Source organism: Quercus robur, chromosome 12 (assembly GCF_932294415.1).
Source record: "Quercus robur chromosome 12, dhQueRobu3.1, whole genome shotgun sequence".
Lineage (NCBI taxonomy): Eukaryota > Viridiplantae > Streptophyta > Magnoliopsida > Fagales > Fagaceae > Quercus > Quercus robur.
This window is the reverse complement of record NC_065545.1, coordinates 11474259-11498993: the sequence shown is the minus strand read 5'-3', so window position 1 is coordinate 11498993 and position 24735 is coordinate 11474259. Positions and strand designations below refer to the sequence as shown.

Genomic DNA, 24735 nt, shown 5'->3' with positions numbered 1-24735 from the left:
TGAAGATGACAATACCTTGCTCTCTCCTCCTTGGCTATTTCCTTGAAGGTGGCAACCCTTTGCTCTCTCGTCCTTAGCTATCTTCTCAAAGGCGGCAACCATTTACTCTCTCCTCCTTGGCTATCTTCTTGAAGACAACAACACTTTACTCTCTCCTCCTTGACTATCTCCTCGAAGGCAACAACCCTTTACTCTCTCCTCCTTAACTATCTTCTCGAAGATGGTAACCCTTTACTCTCTCCTCCTTGGCTATCTTTTCGAATGTGGCAACACTTTGCTCTCTCCTCCTTGGCTATTTTCTCAAAGGCGGCAACACTTTACTCTCTCCTCCTTGACTATCCTCTCAAAGGCAAAAATCCTTTGCTCTCTCCTTCTTGCATTCCTCCTAAACGAAAATCATTTTTCTCTCTCTTGGTTTCATTCTCTATTATTCCTGTCCCTATAGGGAGAACCCTTGGGCCAAAGCCATCAAATGCTATGTAACATTGTCTATTTATAAGACTTTTTTCCTATTCCCTCTTAGACTAGAAATATATTACATCTTTAATAAAGAATAGACTTTCCTTCCACATCAAGGAAACCTAAATTAATTTTTCCTTCTTCAACTAAGAAACCTAATTAACTTTTTAAGTCATAATTGGAATTTGAGGCAATTTCCCAACATTTTTAGTTGCCCAAGATACAAGGGAACCCAACAGCAAGAGAATCGAAGTCGTATTGCTCCTTACCATAAGGAGAAGAGCCACCAAATAAAGCAATGCAGAGCTTTGAAGGGTCACCTCAAACAATTAGTTAAGATGGACATCCCTGGTAGTTCATGGAAGTACCACTAACCCACAGCAATCAACCACATAGAGCATCCAATCAACCCCAAATTGACCAAGCCCTAATAGGCATCATTAACATTATTCACACTCAGACCACCTTTCTCAAAGAACGGGGGGAATTAAGGAGAGTGTGTTACTGATTACTGAGTGCTATTAAGACAAAGTTGGCCAATTGGCAAATTACAAATGACACTAGATGTCAGCTCTATGGGGAAGCACTAAAAACCTTAGGCCACATCTAACTCTTGTTGGAAGTAAAGTCCAAAGAGTCAAGCACATTGGAATGGAGGTGCCTTTGTGATAAAGAATCGCTTAGGCTTGTCCATCACAAAAGGGTGTTTTTCACTTTTTTTTGTGGCATTCGTAGAGTAAGGAGCTACAAACCTCATGACAATTAGAGAGGCCATTTACTACACCTAGAGACAAGAATACAGAGAAGCCATAGTGTTGGTGGAAACAGTGGAACCAATACACTCCAACAAGACATCCTCCCCAGATAATGCAATCCTTTTAGGATACCTATAGGCACTCAAGGCAATGTTCAATAAGACATACTTCAAAGTGGGCGCCTACAACAACATTGAGGGAAATGCAGGACCTAGCAAGAGAAGCTACACAAAAATTTATCTAGCTAACCCAGAAGGGCTAATTTTCTTTTGACTAGTATAAAAAAAAGGTATTTTCTTTTCCTTTAGCAAATTAAACATGTGAAAGATGTATTCTTCTCTTTATTCATTTCTTTTTCACCCTACATCCATACACACATAGGGAGAAATATTTTGTCTTCCCTTTCATTTTCTATTCCCCTGCTCTTTTCCTTTCTCTTTCCTCCTCCAACTACAACCAAACATACTGTAAGTGACACAGGAAAAAGACTACACAAATTTGCATGTACCCCATATTATGTTAGGTTCAAATTCAACAAATATTAAGTTAGGTAGCCCAGAATATTGAGACAATTTTCGGACCTTGTATGGCATTGACCCTAAACAGGATATCAGTACATATCTCATACAGCTCTGAAGTCCGGAATTATAATAAGCAAAAATTGCTATAATGGGATCTTCTTTGTATTTACAATTATAACATTCTCATCTCTTTTGGAAGTTGAATGCCTTAATTGAATAGGCAAAGGTGAATGCAAAGAGAACTGAAATTCCAACAATCACAATTGCAACAATACCCACAAAGTCATTTCTATACCCAAAATAACTCCTCAAAAAATCTTCCACGGTTTCACCTGAATCGAATGTGTCCTTGATGTCTCCAAACTGTGAAGCAATCAAGCCATACAAGGTCCAAGAGACCGGGCAAGCCCAATAGTACCATCTCCACCAGATTGGCATCCTCTGTAACAAAGCAAAGTTGATCCTTGTAAGTTATGGTTTCATTTTGCATACTGAAAAACATGCATAGGGATTATTAAAACTTACTTTCCTGGGAACGATAAATCCTGAGAAAAGGTTCCATATTGCATAGAAGGCTGAGGAAATTATAGCAGCTATGTTGTGGTTTGGAGTAACGGCCACAGTCATCATACCATAGAAAGTGAAGTATAAAAAGGTGAAGTACATGAAGAAGATATACCAAAAGAATTTGCTGACTGTCCAATCAAACCCAATCATGGCGTACACTATAATGCCATATATGACAGTTTGAACGAAAATGTATGGAAGCTCAATGAAAACCTGCAAATTTGGAGAGGAAAAATGTTGATTAAATTAGCTAGACTTGAAAGTATCCATTTACTCCATCTCATTTACTAGCAAGTGAAAATGGGAAGTGCACATAATTCCACGTTCTAAACTTTTATTTTCCAAAAAATCATGAATGGTAGAAACAAACCCTTAAACAATATCCATTATACATTCCAATTGTTGAAGATATTAAGGTCCAATCCTCGTTAAGGTCCAAGTCTATTGTATAAATTTAATATAAGTTTGTTATATCTAATGCTACTTGAAGTGCAAGTGAAGTAATTCTAGTCTTATTTGGAGTACAAGTAAAATAATCATAATCCTACTTGAAATTGTTTGTCTAAAATTTAGCCTAATATATATACCCATCAATGGGTTGTAACACATATCTCAATATTAAGGATGCAGTTATCAATGGCTATCTCATGTCGATGTAAACCTCTAAAACCAAATCATGTTAGTTCCATTTGTTCTCTCTCTCATCTTTATTTTCTTCTTTATATTTTTCCATACCCTTTCTAACGTGGTATCAAAGCTATCTCTTCTAATATCAATCAATTCTAAAATCCCAAATTAAAAACTAATTACCACAAGAAAAGTAAAGATATGATGGGTTCTCCCCAGAAAAACAACTTTATTGAGCTTCATAGACCAGGTACCATACCTGTCCAAAGGCATATGGCAAAGCTGAATACATTCCAGCGGCTCTTTCTCTATAAAAGACTGTTCTCTCAATGGCTACAACTGGCTGCACTGATGAGGCGTTTTGAACGCCGATGAAGAGAACAGCAGCATATATGGAACCCATTGCATTGAAAAGATCTTGTCGGTTTCGCCTGCATTTCCAAGATAAAATATCAAAATTAGGGACTAGGAGATAAAAAATAAAAAAAATTGTAAAATTGTAAAATTTTGAGTTCCATTTTCACATATGCTTTAGTTTTTATCTTGTGTACCTTTTGGAGCCAAGATCCCAGAATATTGTCCCAAACATTAAAGCTATGAAAGTTGTAAATAACAGTCTGACTGCACTGTATGGTGGGTTTCGCCAATATGACAAATGTTGTTTCCATAGGCAAGCCATACATTGGGTGAAGAAAGACTGTGAGTATTGTGTAGGGAAGTACAAGTCTTTTGAGCCTGGTGGAGGTGTACATAATTCGTTGATCAAGGTCTTGTTTCTCCTGGATCAATCACCACGCACTATTAATTGCTATAAAACAGGAGTATGAATTAAACAAAGGAAACTTCTTAGAGACTTCAATAGTTTCCCCTTTGAACTCAAGGGCATTTCAAAGTCTTTAATTCTAATAATTCTCAGTATATCCACAACCACAAGGAAAGTTTCTTTCATCATTGTGATCTTACCTATAAAGTTCTGAGCTCTTGTATATTTCAGTGAAGTTCACCCCAAAAGCTGCTTCTTGTCCTGCTGAAGTAACCTCCAACATCCAAGTTGCAGGATTGTATTTATCCTTAATCTTAGGAACACCATGAATTCCCTTAATTGAAACAACTCACCTATGTCACTAATACAGTGGTAAACGAGGGAAATATTTATACTATCATGAATTAATTAGCCTAACCTCAAAGTAGTCGATCAAATGGGAAGAATGGCGGCCTAATGGACCCACATATATCTCTTCACCCCCCCGTTTCAAGAGAAATAACTTCAATGCAACACAAAAAATTGTCAGTTCTTGTATAAAATTTAGTAATTAACACAAACTAATGATTCTTTAACCATCAAAAAGTATCTCACCTCATCAAAAGCATCAAATATATCAATGCTGGGCTGATGGATGGTGCAGACCACAGTTCGCCCTGTGTCTACAGTGTTCCTCACTGTTCTCATTACTATTGCTGCTGCCCTGGCATCAAGACCAGAGGTTGGTTCATCCATGAATATAATAGATGGGTTGGCAACAAGCTCAACTGCAATCGTTAGCCTTTTGCGCTGCTCAGTTGATAGACCATTCACGCCTGGCAATCCTACAAGTGCTTCTCTTAAGGAGGTCAGCTCCACCAGTTCCATGACTTCCTCAATGAACATCTGCAACCCATCAATCAGATATGTAATCAGTAAACTGATAGTATTCAACGAACTAACACTTAACTAATATTTAATGATACTTTCACTTGTGAGCCCTGACTCACCCTCAATAAAATGGGATCCAACTCAGATTTTTTACTTTTTCATTGGGAATTTGGGAGGTAATAAAAAGTGGAGACGTGGTTTGAACTTTGAACTTTATACTACTGCTTTGATATCATGTTAGAGCACCAATCCAAAAGATTTTCTATGAGGTGGAATGGCATAAGTACATTATAAAAAAAAAAAAAAAAAAAATTTAAAAAGACTTAAATATCATGATAAAGTACACTTATCCAAAAAACTGGAGTATTAAGTTAATCACAAAACCATTATTTTAACAAGCCAGGAGAGAAACACATGAATCTTAATTATTGAAGTGTAATGTTTACCCTTTCAATTTTAATGAGCATTCCAGCTTTTGAGTTTATACTTTTCTCTGCACCATGCTGATGGAAATAAAAGTGAGTTTGACCAAAACTGTACCTTTCTGGTTGCAGAGTCAACCTCAGGTGGTAACCGAAGCCATGCGGAATAAACCAAAGACTCGTAGACTGTAACATGAGGAGAGTGGATATCAGTTTGCTCGCAGTATCCTGATATGCGGGCAAATGTTTCTTGCTTCTTTGGATGCCCAGATATAGTGATGCTTCCTTCAATATATCCACCAGTTTTCCTTCCCGCCAACACATCCAGTAGAGTAGTCTTCCCAGCACCACTCACACCCATTAAAGCTGTAAGGACTCCTGGCCTAAAAGCACCACTCACACCCTTCAAGAGTTCCAGCCGATCCTCAAGAACACCCTGAACTTTCATTTCCTGCAACCATGATAACAAATATTAGGATGCAGATACATTCAACACCAGGAATTAGCTGAAATATTCTAATCAGAGAAGAATAACGAAAAAAAAAAATGCACATCTACATGCAAGAACTAATTGAGACTCAGGAGCTTATGCACACACCAAAAAAAAAAATCACAGATTCATCAACAAACTGTATTATCTTTCTATATAATTTTATGTGTGATAGTTTTTTTTTTTAATTTCAAATAAAAAACAAATTTCTAACATAATAACTTTATTTTTACTTTTTTTCGAAATAAAAAAATATTCTTTAACAAACATGCTGCTTGTTACTCTTCAGCTTTTGTATCCTCCTGAAATCTTAATATAATATTGGCTCTTATATAAAGGTCAAAGATACCTGTGGCATGTCTACAGCATATCTGATATCATCAAATGTAATAGAAAGGGGTTCAAAGGGAAGAACCATCCCCCTGTTGCTTTTGTTGCTAGCATCTTTAATACTGCTCACTCTTGCAGACAATGTCCTGGATGATACACTTCTTCGACTTTCGTTCCCTCTTTCTGCATTGTTATCATTGTGAATATATTATAGCTAGAATCTAATAAGCAGAAACATAAGTGTAAATCTTAGAGCTTGAAGACCCAGCAGATGAACTCTTACCTCTTGATGGTAGCTCAATGGACTCTCCAGTTCTATTAGCATTTTTCTCAGCCAAGGCCTCTTTGGATATTACTGCCTGAGGCTTACCAAATGCTGCAGCAAAATAATCCAATCATCAGATCATTATGTCCAATAATAGAAACTCAAAATTATATGTGTTGAGTACTTACGGTCAAGGTATTCTAGGGCCAAAGTGAAAAAGAAATTGAAAACGAAAATATATCCAATTGAGGCTCCAACTCCAATCCAATACCAATAAGCTTCTGTGAATACCCCGCGAGACTTCAAGACTGAAACTCCTAATGGTTCTGTTGAATAAGGAGGAACCTATGACACAAATATTTGTACATACTTATTAGCTGATTCTGTTTGATATCTTTTTCCCTGATCTCTTATCTTCTAATGTGTTTTTTCTTGGCCAGAATTCAAGAAGTGATACTTACATGTCTCCAACTCTTCCCAAGAAATTCATTGACAGCTATAGCATTCTGTGCATACATCATTGGTGAGACCCAGTAGCCCCACAACCACCATTTCTGCACATTATCTAATGCAAAAGGACATTGTATTTTTCCATCAGTGTCTAAAAAATAACCTAGAGGTAATGAAAATTCTACATAGATTCAATTGCATCATTGATTCACCTCGTGATAAAACAAATCCACCCAGAACCAGAACAGCAAGTAAAGCAAAAGACCCAAATGTGTTTGCAACAATTACATTCCTTCCAAGTGCCGCCATCAATCGGAACAGTCCAGATGCCATCTGGTTAATAAAAAGGAGTAAAAGAAACTGTTTGAAAAACCTGCCATAAAGAACTTTAGTCAAATTCAGGAAACTCAAAATCTAGAATTTAAGTTCAATTTTTAACATTTATAATGTTCCTTTTTCTCTCACCGTCCAATGTTTGGATCAAAGCCGATGACATAATAAGTCATGACTACCCAAATGGCAACCTCCAGGAAGGTTATAGGGATCTTAAGGATCCATGTTGGTAGAGAATACGCCCAAGAAGGATAAAAGAGGAGGTCCCTTTGCTTGAAGAAGACAGGAAGTTTCATGATGGTCATAGCAAGCTCTGAGAACCCATTAAACATTATAATGATGATTATAAAGAACATAGCGCCCATATAAATTCCACCATCTATAACTGTATCCCGGTGCATCTCAGTCCGAAGAAATAATGTCATTGTTATAAAAGCCATCGATATTAGCTGAAATGAAAGCAAAAATGAAACAGTGAGTTAGCAAAAATGAAAAGCTCAATGTTTCAATTAAGTTATGTGCCATCTGCAGATAGTAATCCAAAATTTTCTGCCTGCACTTATGGAACCCAACAGATTTTGAAGATTTGCATTTGCATTTCCATTCCTATTCCTGTTAAAGACAAAGTTAAATACTTAAAATATACTTACTTGGAACATCTTGAAAAAGTAGACAAATGAATTCCTCTTCATAAGCAAAAGTTCTCTAGATACGCAAGCTTTGAAAAGTTCCTTCTTGTTAACTCCATACTTTTTAGTTGTTAAAGCAGCGGGATGGCTGCTGGACTTGTCAAAAGGAGTAGCAAGCTCATCACCTATTTTTCGACCAACATGAAATGACTGAAATGCTTCAGAAAATTCCTTAACTGAAACATAACTATAAGCCTCGTCTGTATGTGCCCAGTACTGCTCTTGATCTTTCCTTGATGTCACCTATCACAAATTCATATTATTATTATTATTTAATTTTTAAGAAAAGGTTCAATCCCTTCTGAAGAATGAATTGAGGTTCAAGAAGGATATTAAGTCAAAATCATAATTACTTCTTGCAAGAAGTCAGCAACTCCCTTCCTCTCTGGACATTTGAAGCCCATATATTCAAAGAACTCCAGCACATTTTCGCGAGGACCCTGATACACAATTTGCCCATCTGAGAGGAGAATTATGTCATCAAACAGGTCATATGTTTCGGGTGCAGGCTGGAGGAGAGAGATAACTGCTGTTCCATTGAGAATGTGGATGGATTGTCTGATTGAATTTACTATCTGGAATGTTGTCGAACTGTCCAGACCAGTTGAGATCTCATCCATGAAAAGTGCTCTTGCTGGTCCAACCAGCATTTCCCCTATATTTTGTTCACCAAACATTTCAAATAATTAACTCAAGTGCATGGGGACAATTTCAGTAGGCAAAGAGAGTGGCAGTGCTGTTCAATGCTTTACCTGTTGTGAGTCGCTTCCTTTGTCCACCAGATATACCTCGTCGCATTTCATCCCCCACCATGGTATCTGCACAGACTTCAAGTCCAAGAATCTGCAAAAATTTAAAAATCAATAACAGATATTATACCCTTATTTGTATTTTTGTTTATGGTGCATCCCTTTCGAATCAGATAGACTCATTGGTACCTTTAGTATATAATCTGTTATGACACTGGTCTCCTGCCCTTCTAGTGATGCAGCCTGCAAAAATGATAATAAAAGTGTACTTTTAGCAGCAATTTTGCACCATTGCAGATATAAAATTCAAACAGAAATTTAACATGAGTTTTTTCCCAAGTTTTCTTTTCTCCAAATGCAGCCTCACCTTCATATAGATATCAAGATCAGGATCTGGCTTGATATTTGCAGTCTTCTCTCTCCTGGATAATTCTGCCAACATCTCTGCAAATTTTACATGCAAAAGTTTAATTTAAACATCAAAAATTTTCAGAATGAGTTTAACATGTCAACTTCATTGTTTTTTTAACTGACCATAACGTGGTCCAACCCCTTGACATCTTGCTGAAAAAGCCAGTGTTTCTCTCACTGTCATTTCTCCTATATGGACATCATGCTGACTTATATAAGCTGATGTTCTCTGTGGTACAAACTCTTCCATTCCATGTCCATTGTATGTGACTCTCCCTGAGGACTGGAATTTAAAAGCTCTTGTATGAATTCATAAGATAGTGAAACAATTTCCCCAACTAAGCAGTGTGAACAGATTGGAATCTAATTTCCTTACTTTCAGCTCTTTACCAAGTTTTCCTGCCAAAGCCAATAGTAGTGTGGTCTTTCCGGAGCTTGGAGGGCCTAAAAGCAATGTCATTCTGCAGATTCCAGCAGATCAAATAATTGAGAATGGATCATTTAAGAGTCTCTGATTATTATTTTAACAAGTTGTGTCTACTAACCTTCTAGGCTTGATGATTCCACTAACATCATGAAGAATTGGCAATGGTTTCTTTCTACTTGGAAGAATGTGAAGATAATTCAGGAACCCCTATAGGAAGATGGTGAGTGAGTGGTTATGCCTCTGAACGTATACAAGGCTAATTAGATTCACAGATAAAATCTAAAAGATGAACTATATACCTCTAACATATTAACAGAAAAGTTGAATATTGTGGGTAATGCCCTGCCACCAACATAAGCTTCTGCTTCAACATCTAAATGCTCGAACCGGACTTCAATTGTTGGCATATCAAGTCCAACACTGGGTTTCATATTTGAAATACAGATAAAAACCAGCACAAACACATTATGACTTTCTTCAAACACACCATATGCAACATATATATATATATATATATATATATATCATTATGGCCCATTTCAGTTTATAAGCTTAAGTTTGAGGTTATATATTTCAAATATAAACACACACACACACATGCTTACAAGCAAAAGATGTGAATCTATTTGGTCAAGTTTACCGTTCAATGCGGTCCTTGAGCTTCAACAAGAATTTCTCATTATCTTCTTCTGCAATTTTCACTAGCCTCTCCAATAAGTTCTTCCTCTCTAGCAGTCCAAGACTCTCTATATCAATCTCTCTAGCTTGACCTTCTGCTTCAGTGAGTATACCTCTCCTTATACGCAAATAAGTTGGCAGTTTCTCAATAGCAGCCCATTTTAAAGCTTCTTCATCATCTTCCTCCAGTGAAGACTTGGAAAAAACTTCCAAGCCAGTGTTCCTCCAGATGTTAGAGCTGCTTAGACGTGCACTACTCACTCTAAATATTTCACCACCACCACCACCACCACCACCCTCCATTTTGCACCACCTAATACAGTTTGTTCAATACAATAAGTAACCAAATTAAACCCAGAGAGTCTTTCTTTTTTGACTTTCATGCAAGAAAACACCAGTGCACGTGCATGGATTTTAGACAAATGGAACTGAAGCAACTGTGTCTCCACTCTTTCTGAAATGGGTCTCTTCTAGTTCAAAGTCCTAACTTCCTTAAGTCCAGTCTCCCTCAGAAAAATGGACAGAAAGATACAACAATGTATGTGTCCTCTTCTTTCCTCTTCAGTTTAGGACTTATGGGAATTTGGTTTGGGCAGTTTGTACATGTTTGATACCCTAAAGAATGGAAGAATATATAATATATAGCTTTAGGGGTACACAAAGTCACAAACCACTAAGGGTCAACTTCTTAATTAGGACGTTTATTATATAAGGGTGGTTGCACGTAATGGCATATGTCACATGGGGGAAACAGCTTGGCCAAAAAAATTAAATTCTCATTCTCATCATCATCTTCATCTTCATCTTCATCTTCATCATCATACCATTATATTCTAGAATTCAGAATTCCTAACCCATGATTTTATAATATTTTACTCAACCTTTCAAATTTTTTAATAACTACTCAACTTTCCCAAATTGGACAAGATTTTTCTCACAATTTTCAAATGTGAAAAATACTAAGTGTATTCAATTTTACTATAACAAATTTATATTGGAATTAATTTGGCATGAGTAATGCTACAGTCACAAACTATTTTATAACATTTTTACAAACTGTTGATATGACAAATTCTTATTAGTTCTAATATGAATCCACCACTAATATCACATTTTTTACTTACCAATAATTATTTGAAAAATACTAAAACCACATCAGCAGTTTGTAAAAATATTGTAAAAGAGTTTATGCTTGTAGCATTACTGATAATAAATATATTTCTGGAGCCGTTGAATCTAATTAATATGTAATTAATTTGTATAATTTAAATTTCTTAATGACCTCATTGGAAAAAATTCTTGGAGCCGCCACGATTGACTCTAGATTGGATTTCCGAACAAAGTTAAAACTTTTAAAAAATAACAAAAATAATTTGATAGTCCGCTTAAGGATATTTGAATTCCCAATTTTTTTGAGAATACCACAAGTATTAATTAAGTTACAAGGCTTTTGGCAACAAAATTAAGACTTTTTTTAATAATCAACAAGGTTAAGGCTCTTGCTCTTAAGATAAACTTCTCTTTTTTTAATTTTTTCAATAAACAGAATTTTTATTTTGAGCTGTCAAAGTACACTAAATTAATCAATAATCAATTACCGACTGAGTGTATATTTTATTCTGAATGATCGGTGACTGTGGAAAACGAGAGATATTGTCGGGAAAAAAAATATGAAAACAAGAAGCAACAGGAGGGTTCTTCCATTTCCTTGATCCCCGGAGGCCATTAATTCATGAAGCTAAATGATATCCTAATTAATGCATGCATGATTATAGAACAAAATGCATCTTCCCGATAAATTTTCCTTTTTTAATTGTCATATTTTTTTATGAGATTGTACTATTTATGCGTTATTTGAACATGCATGTTTGAGATTTGCTATGTCCAGTATCTTATTTTTAATTGAAGCAAGATTTTCCTTTGGTTCTCATGATCAAGATCAAAACAACTATTTTTCTATATATAGATAGATATATATATATATATATATATAAAAGGTGACATGAGATCCTCAATCGAAATCTCTTATCAACATCTCAGGGTTATTCCCATGAAATTTCTTCCTGTAATAACTAGATGTATATATATAGGGTTGGGTCTAAGTTGGTGTAACTTTAATCAATGTTATATTACTCAATATTTTTTAATTTGATGCAAATTTTGACAATTCCACTGTTAAATTATATTATTTTCACATATTCTCCATGCTATTTTAAGATGATCAAAAATTAATAGTTATGTCCTCAATCAATTGTTTAAATTCAAGTTTTTATAGTTCAAAATAATGCATAAAAGATGAGTTTATGAATCGAATGGTAAATAACATCCAATTGGCATGAAAATTGGCATGAATATTAAAAACATATATAAACATATAATTTAACAGTGGGATTTTCAAAATATAAATTCTATAATAAATTATTAGATGGTGTAACATTACTTAGAGTTATATCAGTTGTAATTTTAAGAAATATTGTTACACCACTCAATATTTTTTAATTAGATGCAATATTTGACAAGTCCACTATTATATTATATATCTACATATATTCTCCACGCTTGTAAAATTTCGAGGTAATCAAATATTGTATTATGCATTAAAGATGAGTTTATGGGTCGACTAATAAATAACATCTAATTGACATAAAAATTGGCATGAATGTTAAAAACATATAAAACATGTAATTCAACGGTGGGATTTCCAAATATGAATTCTATAACAAGTTATTGGGTGGTCTAACATTACTTAGAGTTACATTAGGTGTAACTTCTTTCTCAAAAAAAAAAAAAAAAAGGTGTAACTTTAAGCAATATTACACCACTCAATATTTTTTAATTGGATGCGAATTTTGACAAGTCCACTATTGTATTATATATCTACGTATATTTTTCATGCTTACAAAATTTTGAGGTAATCAAATCTTATATTATGCATTAAAGATGAGTTTATTATTCTAATAGTAAATAACATCCAATTGGCATGATAATAGGCATGCATGTTAAGAACATATAGAATATGTAATCCAATAGTGTGATTTTCAAAATATGAATTCAATAACAAGTTATTGGATGGTATAGCATTGCTTAAAGTTGCACAAAGTGTATCTCTCTCTCTCTCTCTCTCTCTCTCTCTCTCTATATATATATATATATATATATATATATATATATAAAAGATCAAAACTAATAGGTGGCACATATAACCTCCCCTTTATAACATCACTCGCTCCATGCCAAAAGGATTTGGACAGAATCTTCAGCAGATGGAAATATGGTATTTTCCAATTATAAAAAAAAAATAATAACAAAATAAAACCCCTTTTTTTTGGTTTGATCTTGTTGTTTGATGTTAGAGCATTCTCATAAAAAATGCTAAATATTTTAGCATTTACCATTTCAAAATCCTACTTTATCAATTTTAACATACCACTTTACAATCCACCAAACATCAAACATTCTATTTTTTTTACAACTTCATTTAAATAATATTATTATCTCTCCTTCCACCACTTTCTTCTCAGACCAAGCAATCCAGTCACAGCCACACCCACGGCTAGCCACTATCAACCACCACCACCATAAACATTCAACACAATCAACCATCAACATTCTACAGCAAACCCAGACCCATGGCCAACCCATTGCCACCTCAATCAGCATCCATCCGAAAATCAACCCTATAGCCCAAAAAAAAAAACAAAAAAACAACAACAACAACGACAAACTAAATTAAACTTGAGAGAGAGAAGCCTCACCATGAGAGGAAGAGAGGGAGGCAGAGGATAGAGCGGCGAACAAAACCCACAAACCCAAAACCCAAGACCCACGACTGCCACTGCCAGCCATCACCACCTAAACCCACATCCTCATACCACCATCAACCAGAAAAACAAAAACAAAAACAACCTAGAGACCCACGCCTCAGCCATAGCAACCAACCTCTTTTTTCCACCCACCCACCTCGTTCTCAACCCCAACCAAAACCCACCACCCCGATCTCAACCCCAACCAAAATCCACCACCCCGATCTTAACCCCAGTCACGTCAATGATCCACGAATGTAGACCCACGAACCCAGACCCATGAACTCAGACCCACAAATCCAGACCCCAGAACCCAGACCCATAAACCCAGACCATGAACTCAAACCCACAAACCCAAACCCACAAAATCGTCGGAGCACATCAGACCACGACCCACGACCATCGCCGGAGCACAATCATCGGTGGAGCACACTCATTGGCAAACCACATCGGTAAAGCACAGAGAGAGAAGAGAGAAGAGAGAAAAAAGAAGTGAGAGTGGAAAGAGAAAGATAGAAGAGAGAGAGTCGTTGAGGTGAATAAAAAATCATTTTTCTTTTACAATTGTAGCTACAATGCATTCTCAAATATGAGATTGCACTGTAGCTGAATCTTAAAAATTTTAAGATTTTGCAGCTTTAATGTAGGGTGTTTTTATCTCAAAAATGCTAAAAAAAAATAGCATTTGAGAGTTTTAATGTGAATGCTCTTAGCATGTTACATATCAATGGGAGTTGTAATTTTGTTCTTATGTTTGGAGTGTGAAGAATTGCTGGTGTCATGAAAATAGAAGATTGTCCCAACTTCAATATTAAATAATAAAAAATAAAATAAAATAAAAACTTTGCATGAGAACTGGTCAGTGGTCCCTCGATGGGATACACCATTTTTGTTTTGAACATAATATATGATGAAGTCATGAAACTGATATGATTTCCACACAAAGAAAATTCCAATCAAAATGCAGTAACAAGACTGACAATGATACAAAGTATGAACTAGCCATGGTCATGGAGGAGTAATGCCTTTAAATCAGGGATGACACATTAAGATTAGATTTAATAACCAATATTGTACTTGTCCGTGGGTTTGTTATTGTTTTTAGTACTTGTTGGAGTTAGTCACGGTTCTTTTTTTTATGAATATGATTTTGACTAAGCTATGTCAAGAACTATCGAATTTTTTACATTCCACTAGCAAAAACCGTGAACTACAAGTCTCAAACCAAAAAGAATGATTTTCCTTCATTGACTTCTTCAGGTGCGTAAGTATACCTCAATTCGTACATCTGAAAGGATAAGTGTTAGATTTCAGATGTTGGTTAAAATGGTTTAAATTTATGTATTTGAGTTAGGTTACAAATCTTGTTAAGAAGCTGAGGACTGAAGATATGAAGTTCAAGGATTATTGCTTAAGCTAAATTTAGATTCACTTGACATTATCTCTATTCTCGCTCGAACAAGATTGTAATAATCTAAAATTCAAGTTTGAATAAAGATTGAGGAAATTATGCTTTTACATTCATTGTTCATGTATACTTTACATAGTATACTAAACAACTGTATACAATATTGTATATGTTCATGCAAATGAACATATACAATATTGTACACTATTTGTGTACACTTTACATGAATAGTGAATATAAACATATCATTGTCCAAATCCATCTTGTGCTTTGATCCTAAACAATATAACAACTGTGTGATTGACATTTTTCTCCAATAGTGGATAATTATTTTTGAGTTCTAAAGTTTTGGGTTGATTCGCCAAGAAGGATTCTAGAGGTTATGAAGCCACTCGGTGGGAAGCCAAACGAAATATTTGCAAAAGTTGCAATAGAGAGTCTAATAAATAATGGTTAAATAATTAAATTCACATTTTTCTAACATTCTTATTAAGTTTTTAGAAAATTGATAATTTATTATGGTGTCAAAATAGTCTCTTTTGTAGGCCAACTGTTTTTTTTTTTTTCCCCTTCTTTCAAATGGATTTGTAGTCCAACGATTAAAATAATTGATTTCCAAGTAATTAGCACAGGATATTACTTATTAAGTGGTCTTTTTAAATTTATAAGGTCCAGATAGGCCTCAATTCTCCGTGGAATGGCATCATGAAAATTGTATTAATTTATTTTTATCTTTGTTTTGAAATTCCAACTATTTAAAATAGAAAAATAAAGAGGTTTAAGGTTTTTAAGGTTAAATCGAGATTTAACCAAGGCCAAATCTTGACAAAATAAAAAATATTATTCAAATATATATAATAAATATAATAGTTTGTAACATAAAAACCTAAGAAATTGACTTACCTTAATAGTTAGCGTGTCAGACATTTGGTTTTTTGTAAACCCAATTAAGCTAGCTAGCCCGGTCGGTTATGAAAACTATTATTTTTATACAACATAAAGAGAGTTGTTTTTGTTTGTTTTCTTATTCTCAATTTTTTTTTGCCAATACCTATTGGGTTGGATATGACTCATATGAGCTTTATAATGGCCTATTAGGGGCAAAATTTACTAAACAGTATATTTTCGGGAAAAAATTAGACGGATGGTATGCGTTCAAACTTAATTAGTAAGTTGGACTCTTTTTGGAAGTAGATTTTAACAAACTCGACTTCCTACAAAAAATCAGTTCTGCAAAAGTGTAGAACACTTGAAAGTCGAGTTTAACAAACTCGACTTCCACTGAAAATCGAGTATGTTGAACTCGACTTCCAGGTGCAGTACAAATCAAATTTATTTACTTGCTGGATGAGGGGTTGAATTTGCCTGGAAGTCGAGTTTACTAAAATTGACTTCCAAAAAGAGTCCAACTTACTAAATAAGTTTGAACACGTGCTATCCAGCTGAAATATTTCGGAAATTGTATTGTTTGGCAAATTTTGCCCCTATTAGGTGATTCTGCTTAATTTTTAGGTCTAGTTAACAACTAGGCTTGAATTCTCCATGCATATAATCATGAAAATAGGATTGTTCCCATCATTTGAGGATTGTTTCCAAATTTTTTAGTTTGGATAGAGGATGTTCCTCTGCAATTATTTCTTGTTTTCCAAGCTGATTTAGCCAACATTTCTTAATAATAGCTTGTGTCTTTTCCTCAAAAAAAAAAAAAAAAAAAATTACAACATATACTTGCAAGTTGCAACAATTATGAAAAATTTTGTGTCTTAATCATACTATTATTTTATTTCAAAAATATATTACCAAATTAATCACAGTAATAGGAATCTAAGCAAGAAAGTAAAGGCAGAAGAAGGTTTATTCCATATTGATGTCAGTCCAACCAGTAAGAGGTCGCTCCTATTGTGATGTTATTCAAAATTTTAAATCTTCCAAAATATTCCTCTGTTTTTTTTCAGTGAACCAAAAATTTCCCTATCATATTGGTTGGTGAAAAAATCCACATTTGTTCATTGTTTGGGGAAAGGGCACATCAAAAACTATACAAAAATTACTAAAAAAAGAAATTTTCAAAAATAGAAAGAAAACAAAAGAGCATAAGCAGCTTTGAAATCCATTGTATGTGGCCTGTGATTGGAAAATTTTCAGGTCATGAACTAAGAATCTTCTACTAAAGAATGGGAATTACACACAATCAACTATGCACACATGTCATAGAATATTGAACTAAAAGATGTCACCGCAAACATTTGAAAAGTGGCTAGACATTCAAAACGTTATAATTAATAAGAATATACATTAGAACAAGCAAATGACTTTGTTTATGTTCCACGAAGAGACATAAATTGTGAGGTTTCATGCACTATCCATATATATATGTCAATAACAAAACCCATAATCAAAACTAATTAATGGTTGCACGGAACGAGTCCAGTCTTATATACTATGTATCGCTTATGTCATGTCGTATTGAACCAATTAAATAAATTTAACAAAAATGGAAAACAGAATTTGCATGCTACACTACTATAATTTTCCATCCTCTAAGATTGCCCATGGTCCTCTCTCAAATAGTCAGCTTCTATCATCCATCAAATAACAACTTGGTGCTAAGGCCTCGTTTGCCTGTTTTACTTTCACAATAAGCAACATTCATTTGCTTTGTTAACGATGAAGTGTTTTTTTTTTTTTTTTTGATAATTTAATAGCTAACAGAGTGGGGATTTAAAACTTTAATATTTTTAGGAAGTGTTACCTAATTGAGCTTCAATGCCTTGTTAAAAAATGATTCTAGTTTGGCTGTTTTCATAGTTTGACAACTACAAAAGATGCTTCATTGATGATAGTGATTTCCTTATGGTATTGCTTAAAATGTTACTAAAACTAACCGAAATTGTCTTGACCTGACATAAGAAAACAAAAGTGTCTTGATCAAGCCGTTTGGTTTTCTTAGACAGACGACGGAGGATGAGTTTTATATCCTCGTTACGAAGGGAGCGCTATAAATTCAGTGGAGCAGTTTTGTTTTATATATATTCACAATCAAGTAAAAAGAAATGTTCTTCTCAAAAAAAAAAAAAAAAAAAGTTAATGGAAATGAATTTGGGCATCTTTTGGGTCAATTATTACTTATCACATGGCATTCTCCTAGTTCATAGCATAAACAATCGTGCTCGGGATGCAATAATTAAGTTTCACAGTTGTTGATTACTTTTATTAGCACTAATCACAATATGGTACTTTAATAGGGTCAGCGCCACCTTTAGTTCAAGGGGTCAAATGAATCCTTGATATGGCCAATTTTTTTTTTTTTAGTGACTTTTGATCCCCTATAATAAAACTTTGAACACTTAACTCTAATTTTTTTTTTTTAAGTTCAACTGATATAAGTTTGAATATGATCTTCTTAACAATTTATTCTTGCAAATAAAATTATAATTAATTTAAGAAATGTTAGGTCCACAACATTTTCACATTACTTTTACAAAAAATCCTAAGTGGTAGGTTGTTACTGGCTTTTACTATTGGGCAAAAAAGTAATTTCAGTAATGGTGTCAAGTTAGAATCGGTAACAATTTACCACTTAAGATTTATTGTAAAAATGTTGTAAACATAATACTTCTCAATTAATTTATACGTTTGACTGAATATGTGAGTGGAGTGGCTGAATTTGAATGTTCTTTTAATTTGTTATTTATTGAGTGGATCTGGGAGAGTGGGTCAATCAGTTAGTAAGTAGCAAATGTTAACACTAAAAGACAATTAAACAATTAGATAGAGGATGTTTCTTTAAATAAATTAGACCAGGGGCGTGAAACATGAGAGTGATTGAGTGAAGACAAAAGCAAATGTTAGCACAATAAAAAATTTCTTAATACAATTACAAAGACCAATAGTTAGCAAAGTGAAGTTAAATTGTTAAATAATATAATTGTAAAACAGTATAAATATAAACTAATAAATAAAAATATTCTAAACAGTAATAATTAAAATTCACCTAACAACAATAATTAATATGTTTATTGTATTTAGAAAAAATAGATGATTTTCAAGATTTAATTTTAACAGCAATAATTAGTATGTTCGCTGTATTAAAAAACAATATGCTTAATGAATTTATAGTTTATCTTTTATTCTCTTGTGGGTACTATAGACAAATTTGTAATAAGGAAACTATGTAGATCGCAAAATTTATCTTCTACCCAAAATAAATCTTCTTACTGACCCCTAGAAAGAAAAAATAAATAAAAAATTTTAGAGCCACCACTACCTTTTAATTCCATAGTTGTGAAGAAGATTGTAAAAATTATTATATCTAAACTTATTATCACATAAATATGTGTTAGCACTTGATTTCACTGGAAAAAAAAAAAAAAAAGTATTTGTACTATGAGTCTATGATTGTAGTAATGCTAATGTCTAGTATATAATAGTTGTAGTCCTTTTGAGGCTTTGTTGGCAATCAGAAATAATTTTATTTTGTGTTTGTTAATTGATTATTGATATAATTTATTCTAATTATTGGGTAGCATAGTCATTACTTGATTTAGTTAATGGACCAACAGAATTATCAAGAAGATTTTTCGTTTCAAACTCTAAAATTATATTTTATAATAATATCTAATTTTAATTATATGAATATTAAATAAGTAAAATTTTAAATATTGATCTCTTTCAATGAAATTTGTCGTATTCAATGATATTTTGTTGTTTTACACAAAACTAATCTTGATTTTGTTAATGCTAATTCATTGAATAATGTAACGACTACGTCATAATTTATGAAGGTTGAGACTAGTAGGTGCTATTGTTAAGTGCAGATGCAATAATAATTTTTATAAATTAGGTTTTATTGCTCTATGCTTGAAACTTCGTTTTATTATAGTCTATATCATATTATCATATTATATATAATAAAAGTTGGGCTTAGACGTCGTGGTTACGCCACGAGACTTCACTAAATTGTAAAAAATTTATTAAATTTTTAGATTTTTAAAGAACTAAAGAGGAATAGTATACTACTAGGATTCTAATTCATTTTTATCATCAAGCAGTTTATCTCTTTTAAAAAAAAATAAAGAAACATGTAAGAATGTAGGTATAAATTAATATTAGATTAATCAAAAAAATATTATATAGTAAGCGTAAAATAAAAACGACTTCATGTAAGATTGTAGGTAAATTAATATTAGATTAATCAGGATTCTAATTCATTTTTATCTCTAATTCATTGTTATTATAAAGTAAGCGTATCTCTAAAATAAATGAAATAAAAACTGCAAATTAATATTAGATTAATTAGGACTCTAATTCATTCATATCTCAAATTCAAAAAATCAGGAATCTAATTCATTTTTATCATAAAGTAAGTGTGTAGGGTCACGTTCCGCGACGAACCGCAGTAGTGTTGGGTTCGCACGTGAATGGGCCCAAACAATATCATTTGTAGAGAGTGGATTCGAAAGGCTAGGCCTTAGTTACCCAGCGGTGGTTTTTGTGGTGCTCATACGTGATTGAGGTGTCTTCACCCTTGGAGTCTTTCTCTTGGAGGTGGACTGGGAGGCCCCTCCTTTTTGGCCAGTCTTCCCAGCCCCCCTTCCATATTACTTATTTTTTCTTTTATACTAGCCTGCGTTCACTTTCCTTCGTCCACGTGTAGGGTCAACCTTTCCAACGCTGATACTTGTCCCGTCAGTCCCGGACCAAAGTCGTTGGGAGTGGTTGATAAAGCTAAAGCATACGACTCTGTTAGGTGCAGAGCTAGGTATGGGGAAGGTAGTAAGGGCAGCCTTTCCTAGATATTTTAGATTTTCTTTCAAGTTTGTCCTTATACCGTTTTTGCCCCTCTTCTTGGTGGAGCTCTGGGCCAGCCGAGGACTGCACTGTCCTCGGCTGCTTCTCCGGGCCAATTTGTGTTTCACGTTATTGAGTTTGGATTGTAACCCTCTTCGGCTTGGGCCTTAGGGCTCCCCATGAATAAATGGGCTCGGCCTATAAATCGTTGGGCCCCACAATAGCCCCTCAAAACCCTACTGTCCGACTTCCTGGTTGGAGAGGGGGGTTTTGATAATACCGAGCCTTTATTATATCTCATTTAATTCTGCCCTTGACTGACGCTGGCGACTCTTCACCTGCCCAGGGAATGTATCGGTCTACAAGATATTACCCTTGATTTGCGCACGATGCGTTTATGCCGTTTGGTTATCTGAAGCGCGCCTTTATTATCTTCCCTTTACGAGACCTCCCAGGTTCAACGGTTTTTGATGACGTGGGGGAATGAAACGGGCGTATTCATGTTTGCAAATTTCCTTGGAGATCTGAACTCATTAAGTACTCTTTTCTTCGTCCCCTATATAAAGAGAAGAAACAAGAATTGTTTCTCCCACAGATGAATTCCTTTAATCTCACCAAAATTTGAAACCCTTAGATTCCTTCCGGAGTTTACTCTTATTCTCCGGTTATACCTTAACCTGAAACACACTCACCGTAGTAATAAGCAATGAAAAAACTATTCCCCTCCCAGAAACACCATGTTCTAACGAAGCTCGAAATGGCTCGATCAGGGCAAGGATGGCGGAGACTCAAGATTTGTCTCGCCTTTCTTTCAGCCAAAATCTGAAGCAGGAACTCGTCACGTCACATTTTTGGCGTGACTGAGCCGAGGACACACATCATCAGTACTACCCGCTCTCTCATGAGCATATCTAATATGGCGCCAGTGTGTTAGGAGTCAGGACTGGGGCAGGGACTAAGTGCCCCTGCTTCTTCCTCTCTTCGTTCACTGGCGCCTCCTTCCGCCTCTCTTTCTTCCTTCTCATCTTTTCCCTCTTCTTCTCCTCCTTCTTTTACTCATGTCCTCCATCTTCTTCATTCATCTCCTCCATCTTCCTCATTCATCTCCTCCATCTTCCTCATTCATCTCCTCCATTTTCTTCTTCCTTCTCCTTCAACTTTTTCTAAAGAAAGTTCTTCTCTCAATATGAGCAATACTGAGGCAGAGATTGGAGAGACTTTGAAGACGAGTTTAAAAGACACCTGACTGTTTACCTATCTGTATTGCGAATATTATTGTTGCTTCGGCAGTTTACCTTTTGTATAGGCTTGTTTAAGCCCCTCTTTGTACGTTGTAATAATTTTTCATATTAATAAAAATTGTTGTTATTTTACTTCGCATGTTCTGTTTCTATGTTTTTACAAGTTTACAAGCGCTGCTCGGCACAATAATATAGCATTTGAATCAATGGCAACTAAGGCCGAAATACTTGCTAATAAAAAGATGTCACCATAACTTTAATAGCATTATTTGTCACAGCAATGCCTATCTGTGAATAACGATACTTACCCAAAACAATGCCGACATTAGAACTGGATGCTCTATGCGGTGTAGGAAGTAATCATCCGAAGACATATTTCCCGCAAGAATGAACAACTCCTGTAGGCTACCAAATAGTGGGGCGTCTCGCCATCATCCTAACACTTTCATCGGCCTCAACATTTTAAAGTATTTGAGCCGAGGGCTTTCCCCATTTGAGTAATGGGCGTCCCAATAGGTTTGAGTCCGAGGACTTCACAACGCCTTGGTTCTGTCCAAAACTTAGTTTTGTCACCCAGGTAGTTGGTTTCCCCATAGGCTTGAGTCCGAAGGCTGTAGTTCAGTTTCTCCCTTTCCTCAGGTATTTCGCGAGGTGCCGAGCAGGAGGTTGTCCTCTGCAACGGCTATTCCTCGGCGTGGGCCATTGTCCCTGGGCCCCCATGCAGAACGGGCCTGGGCCGCGAATTCACTAGGCCCACAACTTAAAGGGTATTTATGTAGTTTTTGGTCACGCAGTACTTTTTGGCGTCCCAATGTTCGAGGTGCACCTTCCCGAGACTCCTTTAATCCCATGGTTGCAGGTGGCGTTGGAGATTGAGCCAGAGCCATCTTGTCTGTAGCGTTCCTTGGGACGCTGCGTGAATTAAATGCCACCACTTTATCTCTTTAAATAAATAGGAGAGAAAGTTGCTTCACCTACGCACCAATTCTTCAGTTTCCTCCCAAATCACAACTCCCATATCTAGTGCTGTCCCCCCTTAGCATAACATGTTTGAGGCGAGGGTTGGGGAGAAGAAACTCTCTCCGCCACAGAGGCGCCATGTCCTCCTGAGACTCAGAATAGTGAGGTACGGGCAAAGGAAGCATAAATTCAAGAGAATACTTCGCTTCGACAGAGGGGAAAGGGTGTTTCTCCCTCTTCTAGTCAAAATCCGAAGCAGGTTCTGTTCATGCCAGAATTTTGGTGTGTCAGAAGAAAGATTCTCCGCCATCATCGTCTCTGCCCTGTCGCAGGCAAATTTTTGGTGAAGGCTTCTCAACTTCCGGCTCCCTGCACCTTTCCTTCAGCAGTGTGAGGCTCAAGTTGGGTTTCTTTTGCTGCCTGAGTTATGGGCATGTAAAAGCATTGAGGAAGAACAAGGTCTTGGAGCAGTAGCCAACCTCTCCTCTGATCCACTTCCTCGGCTTTATCTTATTCTCTTGTATCTTTCTTTCTTTTTGGTTATGTAGTGAGCTTTGACATAAGCTGATTCCAGCTTTTCATTGTACGCTGTACTGTTTCTTTGTTTTAGTAAAAATGGAAATTTATTTACTTGTTTTGAATACTATTCTTTTGGCAACACCACTTTGTGAATGGGTGTGCTCCATGTGTTTGTTTCTCCTCGGCGATATTTAAAGCAAGAACCCTTGAAACACAATCCAACTAATTCTAATTTGCCGATACTACCAGGCATAAAAATAACAATTCATAGTAAGTTGAACTTAGGAAACTAACCGAGATAATAGTTGAACGTTCTGTAATAAGTGCGAGAATACTGTTTGAGAACGACAAATTCTAAATAATTCATCCGAGGGGGTGACCGAGCATTGAATGACTCCGCTTATGCTTTTGGAAACATGTTGCTCCATTCCGTACTAGTCCCTTTGTTGTTGAGGATCCGAGGGCAAACTAGAGAATCCATGTAGTTCAGGAATTAACCCAATTGTTAATGGAGAGTTTTCCTCGGGGAGATTCTAAGGTCCACGTAACGTAGTTTTTACTTTTAAGTAGTTGGTTTCCCCAGAGGCTTGGGTCCGAGGACCATACAAGGACTTGGTTATGTCCAAAACTTGTATTCTCTTTTTAAGTAGTTGGTTTCTCCAGAGGCTTGGGTCCGAGGACCATACAAGGCCTTGGTTCTGTCCAAAACTTGTATTCTTTTTGTAAGTAGTTGGTTTCCCCAGAGGCTTGGGTCCGAGGACCATACAAGGCCTTGGTTCTGTCCAAAACTTGTATTTTTCTTGTAAGTAGTTGGTTTCCCCAGAGACTTGGGTCCGAGGACCATACAAGGCCTTGGTTCTGTCCAAAACTTGTATTCTCTTTGTAAGTAGTTGGTTTCCCCAGAGGCTTGGGTCCGAGGACCATACAAGGCCTTGGTTCTGTCCAAAACTTGTATTTGTCTTGTAAGTAGTTGGTTTCCCCAGAGGCTTGGGTCCGAGAACCATACAAGGCCTTGGTTCTGTCCAAAACTTGTATTCTCCTTGTAAGTAGTTGGTTTTCCCAGAGGCTTGGGTCCGAGGACCATACAAGACCTTGGTTCTGTCCAAAACTTGTATTTTTCTTGTAAGTAGTTGGTTTCCCCAGAGGCTTGGGTCCGAGGACCATACAAGGCCTTGGTTCTGTCCAAAACTTGTATTTTTCTTGTAAGT

The 24735-nt window shown here is 35.5% G+C and overlaps 1 protein-coding gene across 1 annotated transcript; it reads right to left on the bottom strand.

Annotated features, from left to right (window-relative positions):
- Positions 1–1526: 1526 nt before the first annotated feature.
- Positions 1527–10421, bottom strand: LOC126709507 (pleiotropic drug resistance protein 1-like). Its single transcript, XM_050409769.1, has 24 exons — positions 9769–10421; positions 9428–9548; positions 9247–9335; positions 9078–9162; positions 8825–8984; positions 8658–8734; positions 8480–8533; positions 8294–8384; positions 7895–8196; positions 7503–7784; positions 6985–7301; positions 6732–6892; positions 6531–6634; positions 6258–6414; positions 6088–6180; positions 5824–5987; positions 5103–5435; positions 4287–4577; positions 4111–4194; positions 3893–4026; positions 3481–3708; positions 3189–3360; positions 2261–2515; positions 1527–2176 (listed from the first exon to the last, which is right to left on the bottom strand). Exons 1-24 carry the CDS (start codon positions 10107–10109, stop codon positions 1919–1921), a joined length of 4353 nt encoding a protein of 1450 aa, XP_050265726.1. The 5' UTR covers positions 10110–10421; the 3' UTR covers positions 1527–1918.
- Positions 10422–24735: the final 14314 nt, after the last annotated feature.